Source organism: Lampetra planeri, chromosome 31 (genome assembly GCF_965212315.1).
Source record: "Lampetra planeri chromosome 31, kcLamPlan1.2.h2, whole genome shotgun sequence".
Classification (NCBI taxonomy): domain Eukaryota; kingdom Metazoa; phylum Chordata; class Hyperoartia; order Petromyzontiformes; family Petromyzontidae; genus Lampetra; species Lampetra planeri.
Window position 1 is genome coordinate 2,289,075 of NC_136137.1, and position 19,595 is coordinate 2,308,669.

Here is a 19,595-nt window from a genome sequence, read left to right on the forward strand (position 1 = left end):
GTGCAACCGCAACAAACAAAAAACAAAAACATGAACAGGAAAACATATTAAAGTGAATATGCGCAAACAGAAAAATCCAGGAAAAAACAGCAAAGAAATCTTCCATAAAAAAGCACCGTACACCATACACCGGTTTGATCCACGCATCACGGGGGCGGCACCGTTTCTCGCCGAGCTCAACGAGTCTCCATTGCCCCATTTCCTTTCCTCTTCACCTGCCCTCGACGCCCCTCCACTCTGTCCCGTCCCTCCCCTGCCCTGCGTGACCCCCACGTCGCCCTCTGTTGCGGTCGTCACCAGGAACGACGAATGCTTGTGTTGCGATCGAAACGTCGTAGTTTTTTTTTGTTATTTTCTTTAAGTCTATCTACGTGACTTTTCCAAAAGATCCAAAGAATATCTAAATCACGGTTTTTACTGCCGCTTTGAAACCGTGTGAAGCGCCTTGAACTGAGGCGCTCTATAAATATAAAATGAGATAACGAACAGCTACTCACAATCCGAGCGTATTCCTCAAATAACACCGTGTGTGTGTGTGTGGCCTCAAAAATATATATATTTTTAAAGATATATAATCGGGTGACGTTTCGGGCAATGGGCCTTCTTCATGGCGCGCGATGCACACGGTTGACGCACCAGTATGCGGTCGAAGGCGGAGGGCGTCCCTCCGCGCTGCACGTGGCCCAGCACCGTGACCCGGGTGTCGAAGCCCAGGCGCTTGACGATGAGCTGCGCCGACGGGAGGGAAGGTGACAGGCCGCATGGCGAGAGCTCGCGCGTGAATCCACGGGGGGGGGGGGGGGGGATTTGCACACGCTGCGCCTAGCAGATTTAACTTTTCTATTGGTTACTGACGCCCTTGTTATATTCGAGAACCTCCAAGGGGCCTTGCCACTTTCTACCTTTTTGGCGATGCATAACCCACTCATCCGCTCAGTCGCACAACTTTTGACCCTGCTCGACGCAAGAAATGTCTCGACTCTTACCTGTCACACCGTCAGACCTGTATACTCTACGTGCTCTGCATCGCAAGCCTACGCTTTGAACGGAGGTCACTGCTTCTCCTCTGCTGCCCTCGGTGTGTCTGCAACTACCTCATCGTGGCCTTTTCAAACTGAAAGTTCTCCCCACAGAGGTGGCCGGGCAGCCCCTAGGGGTCAAAGCACTGGGCCAGTGCCGATGAGCTTCTTTTGGGTTTCAGCCACATGCCCCTGAGCTGGGTCTCTCTCGCTGATTGTCTCCCGGGTCGCTGGTAGACTGCACGAAGCGGCCCGTGATCAGCAGCCACGGCCTTGACGAGGCGCAATACAGGATGCGGCGTGCCGAGTGCGGAGATATTTTCCACGTGTGATGAGCCGGCAGGTAGGCCCCGGCTGTAAATAATGCCCGGGTACAGGTGAGCGTGCGAGGAGTTCCGGTCGATGAGGAGCTGGGGGGAGGGGGGGGGGCGGGGAGGGGGGGGTCTAGGGTGGGGTGGGGGGGGTGAGGGGGGTGGTGGGTGGCGCACGTTTTTGAGCAGCTCCGACGTGATGGGCTGGTTGTGTGCGTCGATGGCCCCCTCGGCGACGATGATCATGTTCAGCCTCTTCCTGTGCACCCGCGTCTGAAATGACATTGCCGCAGTTTGAGGTACACGGGTTGCCACGCGGGCGCTGGTCCTCCCAGCGTCGTCGTCTTGTCGGGGCAGCTGCTGGCCCGCGAAATCTGTTAAAGGTCCCGGTCGTTGTCAGTAATGGCGGTAACAATAATGCACCGGTCGGGACAACGCGCGCGCATGTAGTACGTGTGAATTATTCTTCATACCCATGAGATGACCCCGTTTGTTGCACGCCGCAGGTGGCAAGCCTCGCCGTGTGACTGCGGTTCGTTAATAGCGGCCAATGCGGTTAATGGAGCAAGTGCGGGGGGACCCATTGGTTAACTTTCGTTCCACTGTTCGTAGTTGTTAGCAGAACCAGTGTGGAGAGCCGCACGTTTTTGCCACCGTGATGTGTTAATTTGCTTCACTGGATCGCCCTTTGTCAATCCACCGCTGGACGAAGGCTTCCTCGCGCCGTGCCCGTCATGGGGATTTTTGACCTCAACTTCACCGAGCTGGTCAGTAAGGGGTTAGTGAAGGGGGGCGGGGGGGAACTCGGGACCGGTTCAGATATTATTCGTCCACTGGTGTAAGCCGTGGCCAGGAACCGAACTCAAAAGGTCAACGGGGTTCATAACGCAGTGGGACATTCACCGTGCCGCCACTCCGTAAGAATGACGGACAATATTCTACGTGGGGAAATGCAGCGGTAGAGTTACAAACGTTTGCAAACGATGGTCTTGTTACTTTTCCATTCGCGCACATTGGAATAATGAATAACAATTCTGACAATCAGTCTCAATATATATCATCAACGGGCTGAGATGATGACACAAGGCAGCTTCGTCCCAGCGGTAAGCCACGTGACCACTGGCTAAAAAAACCCGCTACATTAACACGCTGCGAAAATGCCTCATTCGACCGCTCACGCTGCCGCTGTTTATTATTTTGAATGTTTAAAGTTTACGTTTTTTGCAGGTCCCCCGATGTGTGCAGTTTTTCGATTCGGCTGCAATTCTGAATACAGCATCGCGAAAGTACGAGGGAGTTATTAAGAGTCATTGATTGCGAACTCGGTCGCATTGCGCGCGAGCGGAAAATTCCGCTGGCGGGGACTTTTTTTTTTCTTTTTCCCACTGGCCCGCAAATAATCCGGCACTTACGGACGATAATGCATTGTGTATCGCGCTCGCATGCAATACGTCCTATGCCCTTGCCTATCAACGTGTGCCTAAGTGCTTCCCTAATGGCACCCCTTTATATACCGTTTGTAATCCCGCGATCAAGTGCTCGACGCGGCCGTGAGCCAAAGTGTTTTCGTTAATGCGCTTTCGCCTCGGAGCAATAAAAAAAATACGGTAACTTTGCACTTGCCAGCGACAATTTGCTCTACGTGACCACATTAGATCTGTGGTCTTTTCTTGTAGTGGCACTGATATTTTAAAGTCCGACCGAACATTTTAACAAGAAATAATGGCAATAATTTACCCAGGAGAAGCTTCGCTTCTGTACAATAGTCTTGGGACTATTTTACAGAAAGTTAGTCCTGCTACATTTTGGATGTTCGGCCAATTTTATTGAACAAAGTTTGGCTTCATGTGCCAAGAAAACTTGAGTACCCGGAAAAAAAAAAACTCACCACACATAGGAGAGGGTGACACTAAGCAATTACATCTCCTGGCCACCCGACACTTACAATACCTGACAAGCCCTGATTGCCACCCATCCGCGTACAAACCAGGCTCACATCTACTTAGCTTTCTGAGACCTCACGAGATGGGCTGCATTTAGCGTGAATGTGTCACACGCCGAGCGATAACCAAATGAGTCGAACGTGGTTTCCCGTTCACTTGAACAGTGGGTGGCGCTGTTCTTTACAGCCTTGAGCCAGCCTTGGAAATGACATTTTTTTCAAATATGGGGGCGAGCCTATCCATAGCTCAACCACCGTTACCATTTCAACACAAAGCGGGACCTCTTTTAATGGCCCCATCGGGATGATTGTCTGGGTCCACCCCCTCAACCACCAATCGAGAATTGAACTCACGACCTTGCGAATGCAATGCAGGCGCTCGACCGCGGCACCGCCGCGCCCTGATTCAGCGGTAATAGATGACCTTTTAACGCGGTGTGATCGCGATGACCCCGTGGGTTTAATGCACAACCCCACCGATGCCCAATGGCGCGGTGTGGGATAGCCACAAGGAGAGCGCTCGCTATGCAGGGATCTTTTCACTTGCAGTTGGCAAATTACAAAGCGTGCAAGATGAATTGCTTTGTTACTACCGTATTCCCTCGTTTTTCGCAATGTGCTATGCTAATATGCTATGCCAACTGCTTAGACACCATCGGACCAATCACAATCAAGGCACTTGCCACAAGGGTCATAGTTTGAGAATGCATCATAGGGTCATCCCCCCCCCCCTCCTTCGCTTGCACGACACAATGTTAAACAAACTCCAACAAAATGCCAAACGCAAAACAAAACGAGCAACTATGATTAGGGTCATCATCGCACTGTAGATTTTCTCGGCATGCCGGATTGTCAAATTGTAATTATCATCATCATCACTGTCATCGTTGCAAACGGTGTTCAGGATTGCACGAACACTTGTTGACTTGACAATGAAACATTTTAAAGGAGATGGTGACCTGAGTCTTCATCAGGTGGGGGCTGGATGGTGGTTGGTGGTGGTGGGGGTGAGAGGGAGGGAGGAAGAGATGCCTCATGCAGGCCGCATCGTATCCCAGCGTCACCCAGGGCCCGGTGCAATTAGTCTGCTGCTGAGGTTGGCCCCAAAAACCACCAAATAACCCCCTTTGCCCACCCCACCTGAATGTATCTTTTGAAGTGAATCATTGTTATGGTGCACCACCCCCACACAACGGCTCGGCTGCCCCCCCACCCCACCACACCCCCCGCCGCCTATCCCAGAGGGGCTGTAACCAGGCCTGGGGATCTTCCCTGCTGCTTGTAGGTGGAGGGGCTTTGACTGACAGCTGCGGTCTTAATGCCGGAGGCAGAGGGTGTAAAGTGTCGTGGCTGGGGTCATTTGAGGCAGCGCGCCGACTCTTACGGAGGACTGACACGGACGGCTGGCTACAGCTCGTGCATTTCAATCGCCCACGGATGAGCATCGCGCGTCATCGTCGATTGGCCATGATCACTCTGCTGCTGCGTCATCATCGATTGGCCGTGAGTGGGAATCAAACTCTGCTCGTCGGATTTGGAATACGGTGCGCTAGCCACTGCGCGACTGCTCCCCACATACAGTACATGTATCTACACATGCATGTACTGTATGTACATAATACATGCATGTACACATGCATGTACACATGTATTTACATGTATGTGCACATGCATGTACATTTGCATGTACACATGTATGTACACATGCATGCACATTTGCATGTACACGTGTATGTACACATGCACGCTCACACGAGTGCATGTACACATGCATGTACACATGCATGTACATTTGCATGTACACATGTACGTACACATGCATGCACATTTGCATGTACACGTGTATGTACACATGCACGCTCACACGAATGCATGTACACATGTATGTACACATGCATGCACATTTGCATGTACACATGTATGTACACATACACGCTCACACGTGTGTATGTACACATGCATGTACATTTGCATGTACACATGTATGTACACATGCATGCACATTTGCATGTACACGTGTATGTACACATACACGCTCACACGTGTGCATGTACACATGCATGCACATTTGCATGTACACGTGTATGTACACATACACGCTCACACGTGTGCATGTACACATGCATGCACATTTGCATGTCCACGTGTATGTACACATACACGCTCACACGTGTGTATGTACACATGGGCGCTGCCCTTACCGCGCTCAGTTTGTCGCACATGCGGTCCTCCCAGCCGTCCTGCGGGGGGCTCTCGGGGATGAAGACCCAGTCCGCACCGCATGTCAGAGCGCTCACCAGAGCCAGGTAGCTGCGGACCGCACACCCAGAGTGGACACGCTACAGCAGAGGTCGTCTCTCTCACACACACACAGTGCAGTTCATCGTTATCAAACGTGCTCGTGGATTTGTATTTTTATTCACTCCGCATGTTTACACTGGAAAGACTTACCAAGTCTCAGGATCGTTTTTTGTGGGAGGGAGTTGGTGTGGACGGAGTGTCCTGGTAGGTTTTAGCAGAAGGGAGCTCGATTGCTGTGTTTCCAAATTCAATCAATAGCGATGGAATTTTTTTTATTTGGCAAATTTGGACCATGACGCTTTTAAACAATGGCCTGTTATCAAATTGTTGCATTGGTGGTTGTGACGTTCTTACACGCCCCTACTGGACGACTGTGAAAAAGAGCTTCATAGCTCATCGGATTCTTCCAGTATAAATAAATAATTTGATAATAAAACACGTGATGCTTGCGAATGATGTCATGGGAACGCTCACTGTGACACGGCGACGCGGATAACCAGTAACTGCAAATGATAACTGAATCACTCCTGGTCCTCGTTGCATCAACCCGCATTGACCAGTGTGGTGAAGTACGGTCAGTAGTGGATTGATAAAGGGCTGAACTTTTTTTGTTTGTTAAACATTGAAAAGTTTCTTTATCAAGGGAGTAAAAATAAGTACATTGTTCAATCATCACAAGAAAAACTATCTCAACAAACTGAAAATGAATCGCATGAAAGCAGGATGGATAAAATGAATAGCAATGTACAGAGTAAACACACAACGATTAAAATCGTAATCAGCAGCAGCAGTGCAAAATTAACGGTGAAATTAAACATCGAAATTTCTCTCTGGGAGAATCACTGCCACGTTGCTCGTTTGAGACTGAGACTGGCACTAGGATACAAGAGTGAGAATGTGTCGCCGTCTTACCAATCCACATTCCCATTCTGTCAGTCCCCATGAGTTTCTCATCATTTACATAAATCGAGCGGATTAATTTAGAGAAAATAAACACAGCGCAATAGATATGAGTAATGCAAAACCACAGCAGTGAACAGCATGACTGTAATTAAAAAAACATGACTATAAACACACGGATGATGGAAAAGATTAAAAAAGATTACATTTAGGGACCCAAAATACTTCTCCACCACTGGCATTCACAAACTCTGCCTAACAACTGATACATATTTAATGGTTAACATTTACCGTAATGACTTTTACTCAAAACAGCGAGGGAGGAGAGAGGCTTGTATTTGGGCGATGACATTTAAAATGTGGTCTCTCAAAAAAGTGTTGTTCTTTTTAATTCAAATAGCATGACATTTACATTTTATATTATTATTATTATAAGATAATGGTTTACAACCCTTCCTTCAATCCATTGCTGGATGAAGACCTCCCCATACTAGGTCAGTCATGGGAGGTTATATGGTCATACATCAATACTTCAGGTTGGTGAAGAATAGCAGAGGTGGTGGTCCAGCACCAGTTGTGACATCACTCGCCACCGATGGTCAGCCTTGGCTGGGAATTGAACTCGGGTCGTGGGTTCATGGCGCGGTGACCCAAACACTGTGTCGCCACTCAGATATTATATCAAGTGATTAGACGTCACGACGGATGGCAATGTAATTAACTGTGATGTTAATTGCATTCGGCAGTGCTGGCTGTATGCCCCATCAATCAAATGTGACAGCTGTGACCGGGGCTTGATTTTCTCACCGATTAATTTCCGGCGCGCTGGTCGAGTGGACGGAGTAGGCAGCGAGCGACTTCTAGTCGCCAGAGCCGTGGCGAGAGGGACTATGGATGTGGTTGTGCCGAGTGCAACAATATGTTTTGAGTAGTCGACCCCGGACAGACCCAGCTGAAATGAATCCCTGCATGAGACGGCGGTTTGTTGTATCTATGCATGTATGTTGAACTTCTTTCGCACCGTACATAGCCAACCGTGCTAATGGGAGGTAATTGAGAGGGCCCTGCAAGGAGACTCACCCACAGTGCCTCCCCATCACCTCCAGTACAAACGTCCGCTGGTGGCTGCAACAAAGCACACGTCCGAGGTTAGACTTCCGCGTCAGAAGCTGCTGTCATCATATCTGGGGTGTGGAGCGACCTCCTCCGACCTCGCTGGCTCCGTAAAACAGGAGAGTTGACTGACGATCATGATCCAACACCGACTAATTCACTGCAAACCTGCGGCTAGTTACCTCTGTATCACTCTGCTATCACTCCCACTCTGGTTACTTTTCCCACTCACGTTTGAACCCTGCGTACATTTGCTTACTCATCAAAGTTCAGTAGATTATTGCTACGGTGTGTAAAGGGGGTTTGTGCTTTGTTTTTGTCGGGCATCCTTGTTTGAGCAAAGGTGTCGCTGTTATTTTCTGCAGATGTTCGCATATCTGAACTTTTCCCATATCTGAACTTTTCACATATCCTGCATGTCACTCTTTTGTTTGCTTGCCAACGCAGCAACCGTTCCCATGGACTTCACTCGCAACTTCCTGCGCCCGTGTGTCGTCGCCTCCCACGTTGCGTTCACCCACCACACCGCAAGTCTCCGTGCACTTATTATCGTTATGATGATTGGACCCTTTTAACTCTCTCCTGCTGTCGTCATGAAGCCATCGCTTTCTCAACATCACCCGTTGAGGCGAATGTAAGAAGGTCGTTAGGAAATCAGTGGCTTATATATATACGATGATATACACATTGATCACCGTGTATGGCAATATGGTATTCCTTTGTTATTTGCGGGTGATACGTCCCGGAGATGCTCGCTAATGGAACATTTCGCTGCTGAATGAAGGCCTCCCCATGCTCTCTAAAACTAAACTATAAAAAATGTTAATGTTATTTTTATTTTACAGAAAATACATAAATAAGCTATTAGATGCATGCACATTATCATCAGATATCACTTTCTCTCATCATTTTATCTCATCACGTTCTCTCTCATCACTTTATCCCTCTTTCTCTCTCGATGCAGTCGTGCAGAGTTCGAGATGCGATTGACGGATCACAAGTTGGTGAATAACGAGGGAATACTGTGCATGCCAGGGGTTCACGTCACCCCTGCAGCCACTAGAGATGCCGCATTCATCACAATGGCAACAACAAATCGATTCGCGAGCCAAATTCGTGACAATTCATCGGGTTGCGAGGGCTTGAATCATTCGGTGACTCTCAGGCTTGGCATCTTCAGTTGCAACATCAACCAGCCAAGGACCTGATGACAGCATCAAATGATCGTTGTCTTTTTCCACAATTACGCTGGAATAATTGCGTGCGGGTTTCTCCTGGGGATATCGATTTCCTCCCACGCATTAGATGAAAAATAATCGAATAAAATTGTCCCGTCTGAATATAAACAACGGAAATATGTCTATCTGTATATCTATCGATTTCTATTTATCTGCATTTGTTTCCCCCCCCCCCCCTATCTTTCTATAATTCTCTCCGTCTACCTGCATCACCTTAAATGCGTGTCTCTCTGTACGTCTGCCGACAAGTCTATCTGAAACATTTTCATGTTTCCATTTCACTGTCCTCACACTACTTTGGGCCCACCTATGACCCGAGCCGTACAAGGGGAGGAATTCTCAACAGTGGTTGCTCACGTCAGCACTCTCTCAGCAGCAGCAGCCTTTCATGTGGCCCCACGCACAGACACGCACACACACACACGCGCGCGTCTCTCCGTGGGTGCGGTAGCGTAGCGGTGAGCGCGCTGCGCTGCGAACCCGGTGGCCCGAGTTCGATTCCCGTTCACGGCCAACACCAGTGGCGATTATCTGGACCGGTCCTGGGCCTTGCCTAGGTCGACTCAGCCTCAAATGAATATCTGGCGCGATGTGTAAACATCCCCACTGTGGGAGACAAAGGCGGCCGGGCTTGGTGCTGGCCACCCACCCCCTCATATGCCGTTCCGGCCTTCATAGGTGCTCGCTAACAGCACTTGCCCCAACAGTCTGTTAAAGGCTATACGGAAGATTTTTTTCTTTCTGCGTGGGTGTGGAGAGCGGTGGCGCAGTGGTTAGCATGCTGAGCTAAGAATCCTGCTACCCCAGTTCAATTCCCGCTCACGGCCACCAACACCAGTGACGGTTATCTGAACCCGTCCTGGGCCCTCCCTTAGGTCGACTCAGCCTGGTCACCCGCACCCCGTCATGTTCCATGCCGGCCTTCATAGGTGCTTGCTAACAGCACTTGCCCCAACAGTCTGTTAAAGGCTATACGGGGGATCTTTGTCTTTGCGTGCCCAACAGTTGTGGCACGAGCCTCTTGTTAAACGCTGCTCGTGGTCGGTGCCTTTTAGCCGCGTCCACTGGCGGTGGTTTCACTCGAAATATTTCGCTGTCTGGTTCCCATTTGTAGGTCCAATTACAGGCGCGACAGTGTTTTTGTGTTTTAATTCCATGTACATCCGGTCTCCTCATCACCCCCCCCCCCTTCTCCCTGCAGTATAAGGTCAAGATTTTTCTTTTCTCCCTTTCGCTTCCTTGTGAGACGACCCCATTGCGAAGTAAGTGTCCGTTGCCGTGGCAGTTTGCAGGCCAAGAGGAAGTTTATAGTTCTGGGGCAACACTGACAACAGTTTTAAGGCCCTCTCTCAAATAGCGTAGGGGCAGACTTGAGAGGTCTGGTGTGGACTATGCGGCTGTTGTCAGATCTGACAGAGGGAAGGAAGTGATGCGGGGTGTGTGGTGGCATCGTCGGTATTGGCTGCGACGGAGAAACAACTTTTTGTTAATTCGGTGTAAAAAAAAAATCTCTTTCTAGAGTCGCAATGCACGCGAGCACGAGACGGTGGTTCCTTCATCAACAACATCACGAAGCAGCAGTCCTTAAAGAGCCGCACGCAACTCCGGAGCCGCGGGTTGCCGACCCCTGATCTCAGCTGTACGTGTCGTCGTCAGCCATGGTTTACCCACTGCCGGATGGAGGCCTTTCCAAAGCCTGCACCATCTCTTACAGTCTTTTGAGCCAACAATCCATAGAGCTCCCATGTTGGAGCTGATTTTTATCGATCCATCTCCCCCTCCTTTTGCTGCCGCCCGGTCGTGAGTCCCGACCACCGGAACGTCATTCGTAGTGGCAACGTGTTCTGCCCAATCCCGGCTGAATAGTCGTTAAAAGTCGATGAGACATTGCTAACTTGCACTATGCTCCTCTAATCCTCCCCGTTTCTCGCCGCAATGTGAAGCGTGCGCGTGTCGACGCTTCTGTGTGAACTTTTCAGCTTCTGCTAAAATGTCCACGTTTTGCGCGGCTCGTGTGGTGTAGCGGGTCGTAATATAAATATAATATAGCAGGTCGTAATATGATAAATATAATAATATAACAGGCCAACCGAGCTGAAACCGCTCAGTCACATCGGACGAAACTACGTTCACGCTCACTGGATTTCGACGAAGAAGTCACCGAAATAACCTGGGCTTAATTCAAATGTACTGCTATTCGTACGAGTTGAGTGTGAGTAATTTTCCATTCTCCAAAATAAAATTGATTCTCCTGAATGTCCCACCAGAGTCACAGTCATGCGATTTACCCGTGAAATTTGCCAGTGGCTGAGTGTGGCTGGCATGGGCTCCCGGAGCAACACACTGCAGTGCTGAGATGTGAACTCTCTCGCCTGGTATACAGGTGGTCGTGGGTCCGATCCTGACCCTGATGCCTCTATATTTGGAGTTTGCATGTTCTCCCTGTGGTCGCGTCGATTTTTCTCTGGGTCATCCCGTTTTTCCCTCCACATTTAGAATCAAGGTGCATTCCGATTATTTGGCTGCTATAAATGTCCACGTGACAAGCCACTTTGTTGAGCTATCATTTGTGGTAGCCAGGTCTCTTCTGAAAAAGAGCTACATAGCTCAATGGGCCTTACCTGGTACAATACAATAGCTTAGTTTAGTAAAAAGCAAACGCCAAAACCAAAATGAGACGTAAACTGCCGTTTCGGCCCGCTGGGGGCCCCGTCACACCTGGTGGCCGTGGTCATGATGGCGTCCACCACCTCCACGATGCGGTGCAGCGCCGAGTCGGCGCCGATGGTCATGTCCGTGCCGCAGAAGTCGTTGTCGATGGAGCCCACGAGGCCCACGACGTGAAGGTGGCTGCAGCGCTCCGCCACCTCCTCCGAGATTTTGCCTGGTCCAGCGCACGAGAAAGTTCTCGTATCGTCACGATTGTCATCGGCGTTGGTTGTGTTTCTCGTCGTCATCAATATCATCATCGTCACAGTCAACTTTGTTCGTTCTTAATTTGAAGCTTTCGTGACTGCCGGAATCCATACTCTTTGGTTCTCTCGGTAAAGTCACGTAGTTAGAAATAAATTAAAATAAAACAAATCACGACGTTTCGATTGCAACAACACAAGCAATCATCATCAGGTGGGGAAACCACAGCAAGAAATGTTTTTGTTTGTTCATCATCGTCATTTGCTGCGCTCATCGGGTACGAGAGGGGGGGTCATTTCAACCTGGCAGCACTGTGTTTCTGATCAGGTATGCTCAGCCACCGTTTGTCTTTCAAGTATGTCTGAGCAACGCAGTCGATGTATACAGTCATTGTGTCAACTAACGTGTGGCGTGCATCTAGTCGACCCTCGGCAAGAAAGGGGTTCCCACCCCCAGAGGAGGTGCTGCTCCATCGGGGGGCCTGGCGCAGAAATTATTATTGGGTGGGGGGCCCTTTCATTCAACTCCATGTGAGATGACAGAAGAAAGACATAGCGATGGCGAGACGAGAGAAATGTGGACGAAGGACAGAGCTGTAGTGAGAAGAGAGATGCAGATGGCACAGATGTAGTGAGAAGAGAGAGATGCAGTTGTCACAGATGCAGTGAGAAGCGAGATGCAGATGGCACGGATGTAGTGCGAAGAGAGATGCAGTTGTCACAGATGTAGTGAGAAGCGATATGCAGATGGCACAGATGTAGTGAGAAGAGAGAGATGCAGTTGTCACAGATGTAGTGAGAAGCGAGATGCAGATGGCACAGATGTAGTGAGAAGAGAGATGCAGTTGTCACAGATGTAGTGAGAAGCGAGATGCAGATGGCACAGATGTAGTGAGAAGCGATATGCAGATGGCACAGATGTAGTGAGAAGAGAGATGCAGTTGGCACAGATGTAGTGAGAAGAGAGATGCAGATGGCACAGATGCAGTGAGAAGCGAGATGCAGATGGCACAGATGTAGTGAGAAGAGAGAGATGCAGTTGGCACAGATGTAGTGAGAAGCGAGATGCAGATGGCACAGATGTAGTGAGAAGCGAGATGCAGATGGCACGGATGTAGTGAGAAGAGAGATGCAGTTGGCACAGATGTAGTGAGAAGAGAGAGATGCAAAGTGCCAATGCCGTGCCATTGCCCGGCTCTGACAGGTCTGGGGGAGCCACCTTGCTTGAGCAGGCTCTGCACGTGCTCGCCCCACTCCTGGCGGAACATGTTGGCGCCCGTGAGGCTGCCGTCGCCGCCGATGACGCACAGGTTGGTGATGCCGTGCTCCAGGAGGTGCAGGGCCGCCTGCTCGCGCCCCTCCCTGCCGCGGAAGTCCTTGCAGCGTGCGCTGCCGATGACCGTGCCGCCCTGCGGGTTCACCACGCAACACAGGCTTGGCACAGGGCGACGCAACGCGTTTGCGTGTGCGCGCGCGTAGGCGTGTGTTGTTGTGTTAGGTCGACTCGGTCGGTCAACCCGTGGGTCTGTCCCGTGACCTCCTGCCAGTGAGCAGTCGACACTTCACGTGGTTTTAAAGTGCACAGAGCCGGGCAAAAGCGCCGCAGTGATGCCACCGCCACTTCGTGGCAAATGGCGGTTGTTGTTAGGTGGACTCGGTCTCGAATGAGTAACCTGGTGCTGTGTGTTATCATCGCCACTCGGGAGGCAGAGGCGGCCCCGGCGTGGTGTTGGCCACCAATCCTCTCGTGTGCCGTGCCGGCCTTCGTAGGTGCTCCACTAACAGCATTTGTCCCAAAAGTCTGTTAAGGCTACACGGGAGATCTTTGTCTTTGTTATTATCAATCGAAAACATGTGTTGTAATGTAAAGGTAAAGTTGCTCGCCCTGCTATGAGTTGCTCATACCACTGCTGGCGGAAGGGTCTCTACAGCTTTTTTGAAAAAAGATTTTGGGGTAAGGCCCACTCAGCTATATTGCTCTTTTTCAGAAGTCACTTGGACACAAATAATAGCTAGACAAAGTGGCTGAACATGTGCAAATTTTTATAGCGGCCAAATACTCTCACCGTACCTTTATAAATGTGGAGGGAAAACAGTGAGCACCTGGATAAAAATGCACGTGACCGCAGGGAGAACATGGAAGTTTTAAATAAATGCAAACTCCAAATATACTAGAGGATCTTTAGAGAGCCTCTCTCCCTCGAGGGTATTTGGGCCTGCTCCTCCACGCTAGGAAGCACCCACACTTTACCCACCACACACGACCTGCCAATCGACGATCTGTGGCACGTACTTTTATCCGGCTTGGTGGACAGTTAGGGCGGTTAATTTTCCACAAACTGGCGTCCACGTTTTTCATCATAGAGGTGTGATAGGATGGGGCATCGTGTTCATTATATATTTCATTTATAAGTAGATTTTTTTTTGTAATCACAAACGATTTGGCTATATCCTGACATGCACCCGCATCCATTCTGACATATGCAAAAACGTTGTTTCGACTTGCGTAGCATTTGTTTTGAATGAACAAGGGTAAAAGGTGAAATTGCAGCCAAGCTATCGCCTGGTCACGCCACTGCTAGCGGGAAGGGCCTCCACGAGGTGGGGACAAGCGTAGGAATTCAAATCCCTTCACCGCACTTGTCGTACAAGACGGGCAACATTTCTGCACCCACGAACAACCACGTGTCGCGGTGGGGAGATGTTGACTACCTCGCCCGGCATGCAGGAGGTCCTGGGTTCGTTCCCGACCTTGACTTTGTATATTTGGAGTTCGCATGTTCTCCCGTGGATTTGTCTCTGGGCCCTCTGGTTTTTCCCTCCACATTTAGAAGAAACATGCATTTAGAGTCTTGATTTGAAGCTTTCGTGACTGCAGGAATCCATACTCTTTGGTTCTTTCGGTAAAGTCACGTAGGTACAAAATAAAATAATTTATACCTACGTGACTTTACCGAAAGAACCAAAGAGTATGCATTTAGAGTCTTTGACTGCTATAAGTTTCCACGTGATCAACCACTTTGTTTGAGCTATCATTTGTGGACAGGTCACTTCTGAAAAAGATCCATATAGCTCAGTGCGCCTTACCTGGTAAAATAAAAAAAATACTACATTCGTCAATAACGCTGTGTTACCATAAAAGGAAATGTCCCTGACTCACAGCACACAAATAGAGAAGGACCATCACCTGAAACGTCATCTATATTTTGCCTTTCAATGCCACACCCAGTGTTACTGACAGATGTATGAATTACCCTTTTGTCGTCGATTGTGCTCGTGCACCACTGCCAAAGCAGGTTCACCAAATGATTTTCATAATTCTCAGCAAACCCACAGGAGGGATATAATCCCTACCTTGCCTCGTACTTTATCGCTGGGAACTCTGAATTATTGTCAATGTCAGTGAACGTGTTTACACGTGTGTTGCTCTGTGGTCCAGCTCTCCCTCGAAAAGGCGACGTTTGATCTCAGTCGACTGTCGCCTTTGAAATGATGTCACGATGGTGGCATCCTTCAAACTATTCTTGGTTCTTTCAGTAAAGTCACGTAGAAGGGAAACAATGAAATAATACAAACATAAAAACATAAAAAAAATTAGAATTTTTATTGTTTTAATTTTTATTATTTTATAGTTTCCCTTCTACGTGACTTTACCGAAAGAACCAAGAATATGAATCCCTGCAGTCACGAAAGCTTTAAATTAAAATAAAATCCTTCAAACTGTTGAGGAAAAGTACACGGCCTTGGGCAGGACGCGTCGCTAGATGGGCACAAAGGCCCGATGGTCGAGACTAGGGGTCGGCAAACGCAACCGGCCCAAGATCCACATGCGGCTTTTTAAGGACCGCTGATTCGTGACTTTCTTTTCTCCGGATCACCGTCTCGTATTCACCGCGTGCATTGCGGCCCTTCTTGTTATTTTGGTTTCCGACCTGTCCCCCCCAGCCCCCCCGGTCAAGATAAGTGAACAGGGAGAGGCACCCAAGGAATGGAGCCCACGTGAGAGGACGCTCACTGAGAATTTTGAGTGACGGCATCGACTCGTGTGCAGCAGCAGTGGCGGCTAGGTGGGTTAGCACAGCATGGGATTGTGAGAGATGGAGAGGCCTTCATCCAGCAGTGGATTGACCATGGCTGATAACGGCGGTGATGCTTGTGAGCACCGTTATAATGCCTTCGGGTGTTTTGCAAGCGATGATAAATGTTCGCAAAGACGAGGAAAGGGCACTGAAATCGATCGTTCGACCGCTCATTTTTGCTTAAAGGTCATTAAGCATCCCCTGAGATCTCAGCAATCTGTCACCCGCAAGTGATTCCTCGCGAGTAATCATGGCTAAAAATAATTGACAATTGAATTTCTCGCCCAAGACCGCACTTTTCAAACATGCGATGAAACGCACGAATTCCTGACTTCCAACGCCCCGCCGGCTGGACAGCTGTGCCCACATTTTATTAAAATAATAAAGTTACTTTGAAAAAATAAATAAAACTGCCCCTTGGTTGTCCAACGGCTTTGCTTTGGCCAACTTACAACTAAATGTAAAAAAAAAACATTCAATTTACCCTAAACATTCGCCTTCGGCATTCAGGGCGTGTGTCCGTGGTCCTGTATTGATGTGATGCTGCTGCTGCTGGCTATATTTGAGCCAGGGACACTGTTTGTTTTTATACAGTGCACATTGTTTGTTTGGCAAACAATGGTTTTCTTTAAAATGTACACACACACGCGGTGGCGGTAAGGTCGGGCTGTGTCCAAGGCGCCCGATGAACCCCCCCCCCACCCCGATGTTTGGGTTGTTAACTACGCGCTGTTCTGCAACTGAATCGAGATTCCTGAAGAAGCTCCCAGTGGGTGGGGTGAAACGTCGGACATCATCATCGAGCTTTACAGCAAATCCGCAGAGAAACCTGCCACCACCCCTGCAGGAGTGTTCGACACGAGGATGTTGGAGATTCCAGTGGTCTATGGATGACATGAAATAATGTACAGTCCTCTGTCGTCAATCCACTGCTAGATGAAGGCCTCCCTGCACCGTGGCGATCATCATGGCGGTGGGGTTGCTTTAGCGGTCGTCGCCGATTTCGGCCGTGGCCGTGATTCAATCTCAGTTCATTTTGACCTCCCTCTCCAGTATCAAAAAATAAGAATAGGTTTCACCCTTTCTGGCAATAAAACAGTTGTGTTAAGACGTTAAAACACCAAACTGAAACATTTTGCAAAGAATCGTGTCTGCATTAACCACATATACTTGTGGTGAACAAGTATATATATTTTAACTTCTTAACACCTGTTTTATTGCCAGAAAAGGTAGAACCTATTCTTATATTCAGTGCATTGGGTTCACGGCACAGTGAGCCCACCACTGCGCCACCTCTTACACCACTGGTGGTTTCTAGCGAAATAACAAAAAAATACTTCCTGCTTTTCATAACATGGAAAATGCCCTTTTCTTGCTCGAGGGCTTTTTTTTAAAGAATGGTTCACTGCAAGAGAATTCGAGCGGCTGACAAGTCTTGGAAGTTTTGTGTTGGGCGTGTGCCTGATGTGGTTGCTGATAGAAGCGACGAAGAACAGGGAAGTGAATTTTCAGTGACATCGAGTGCAAGAACACCTCACCCATCGTACCACAGTCAATATCTAGTCCTACCGAATCAGCCTTCGTCAGTCCACTTCTGGATGAAGACCTTTAAGTTTAAAGTGTGTTTCTTCAACCGGATGAGATTTCAAGGGACCAGGATTGTCTCATTTGTCAGAGAGACCTGGGTGACCAAATATTACTTCCGTGTCGTGTCCGTCACATTCGGGGTTGTTTGACCATACTTCCTCATACTCGGATGGCAACGGTGGGAGACCCAGGACTCGTTTAGATGTCTGCCGTGGCTGGGCCATCCAACGCAGATGGCTGGGTTCAAAGCACGGTGCGCTAACCACTGTGCCACCGCTCTCGCCCCAAAATACCTGGTAGAGGTCACAGAAATGATTCTTTCTCAGGTCTGCCTTGCAAAAGAAACAACGTGAAGAGTGAGGCGCTTGCCACTGCAGTACAATTCCACCGCGTTGCCATGAGGCAAGACCATGCGTGCAACACCCTTCGTGGCAATACAGAGGTGCCTTTATGAGGCAGTGGAGGAAGTAGGTTGCTGTTTGAATGAAGACTGTTCTCTCGTGTCTGTGTGTGTGCGTGCGTGCGTTTTGGGGAGGAGTAGTGCAGCAGTTAGCGTGCTGTGCTACGACCCGGGTTAGATTTCCACTCACATCAACACCAGTGAGGATTATCTGAACCAGTCCTGGGCCTACCCTAAGTCGAGCTAGCCTCAAATGAGGACCTGGTGTGGTGTGTGAACATCGCCATTAGGGATACAAAGGCGGCCAAGCATGGTGATGGCCACCCACCCCCTCGTGGGCTGTGCCGGCCTTCATAGGTGCTCGCTAACAGCACTTGCTCCTACAGTATCTTAAGGCTCTACTGGCGATCTTTATCTTTGTGTTGGCAAAAACATTGATTTGTCAATCCGCTGATGAATTCATTTATCCCAGGCATCGATTGTTGCTGTGTCGGTCGACGCACTATGGGTCAACGAAGTGGTGTGGACGTGGCACCATTTGGCCACCCTTTCCCCCAGAGAAGGCCCCGCTGTTGTTTAATTTGCCACAGTGCTCCTGTGTGTCGCCTGGCTTCCTTGGTGTGCATTTTGAACGCTGCTGCCATTGAGGATGGCACTCTCCGTACACGCCTAAGACAACTTGCACCCTTAGCAGACTCTTGCCCTCCCCCCCAAAAAAAAACACAAACTCAACCAAAGCAGGGGCCTGAATGATATATTTAAGAATTTTTTTTTACTTTACCACGTGTCTGTTTCGATTTAAAGCTTTCGTGACTGCAGGGATTCATCTTCTTGGTTCTTCCGGTAAAGTCACGTAGAAGGGAAGTAATAAAATAATATTATTTTATTACTTCTACGTGACTTTACCGGAAGAACCTAGAACACGTGTCTGTTATTTCACAGGTGACCTAGTCCCTCCCCCCCCCACATTAGCAAACGACCAGATCCTGCCGATGACACACGGCACCCACCAGCTGGAGGATGCCAGAGACGCTCTCCCATGTCGCCTCTCGGATGTTATCTCCTCCGTCCACCATCCCTTGGTAGCCCTGAAAAACAAACACACATGGGCGCAGAGAGGAGAGGCGATGGACGGTTGAGAGTCACTGGCAGATTGGTTTGTGAATAACACGGTTCTTGGTCCTGACTGTTTGATGCGCCACTTTATACTAAACTAAAAACGTATAAAACATTTAGCTATTTTTGCAGGTAAGGCGCACTGAGCTATGTTGCTCTTTTTTAGGAAGTGACCTGGCCACAAATGATAGTTCAACGAAGTGGCTTATCACGTGGAAATGTATTGCAGCCAAATACTCTAAACGCGTGTTTCTAAATGTGGAGAAAAATCCACACGAACACGGGGAGAACACGCAAACTCCAAATATACAGGTATCAGCAAGACCAGGATCTCACCCATAACCTGCATATCAGGCGAGGTAGTTAACGCGTGGTCTGTATCTGAGATTATCGCTTCTATAGCCATGTAACAATACCATTATAATTTACAATAATAAACAATTTCATCCATCGCCAAGGTCCAGTCCGTCTGAGACCATCCCTCTCCCTGCCATGCTGTCATCGCAACCACGCCTCACCCTTTATCCTGCGGATGCTGGACGCACAGGACGCACCACGTAGGCATTTCGGACTGGGCCCTACCTAGTTATACGTGGCTCACTCGGCACACCAGGCGCTTTCCGGCGAACACCACCCCCAAGCCTGGCTCGGTGGGGGGGCTGGTGGGTGTCCCGGTA

At 49.1% G+C, this 19,595-nt stretch overlaps 1 protein-coding gene and 1 long non-coding RNA gene across 2 annotated transcripts in view; one reads left to right on the top strand and one right to left on the bottom strand.

The window, feature by feature from the left end:
* LOC144729080 (ATP-dependent 6-phosphofructokinase, platelet type-like) overlaps positions 1-19,595 on the bottom strand; it is a 66,090-nt gene that overhangs the window by 21,141 nt on the left and 25,354 nt on the right. The window contains exons 3-9 of the mRNA XM_078608970.1: positions 18,813-18,890; positions 12,956-13,145; positions 11,543-11,708; positions 7,554-7,598; positions 5,474-5,582; positions 1,508-1,603; positions 637-729 (exon numbers count right to left, since the gene is read on the bottom strand). Coding sequence (XP_078465096.1) covers positions 637-729; positions 1,508-1,603; positions 5,474-5,582; positions 7,554-7,598; positions 11,543-11,708; positions 12,956-13,145; positions 18,813-18,890 — 777 coding nt within the window. The remainder of the gene's footprint in view (positions 1-636; positions 730-1,507; positions 1,604-5,473; positions 5,583-7,553; positions 7,599-11,542; positions 11,709-12,955; positions 13,146-18,812; positions 18,891-19,595) is intronic.
* The window catches only part of LOC144729083 (uncharacterized), a 133,300-nt gene that overhangs the window by 7,920 nt on the left and 105,785 nt on the right, over positions 1-19,595 (top strand). The window lies entirely within an intron of this gene.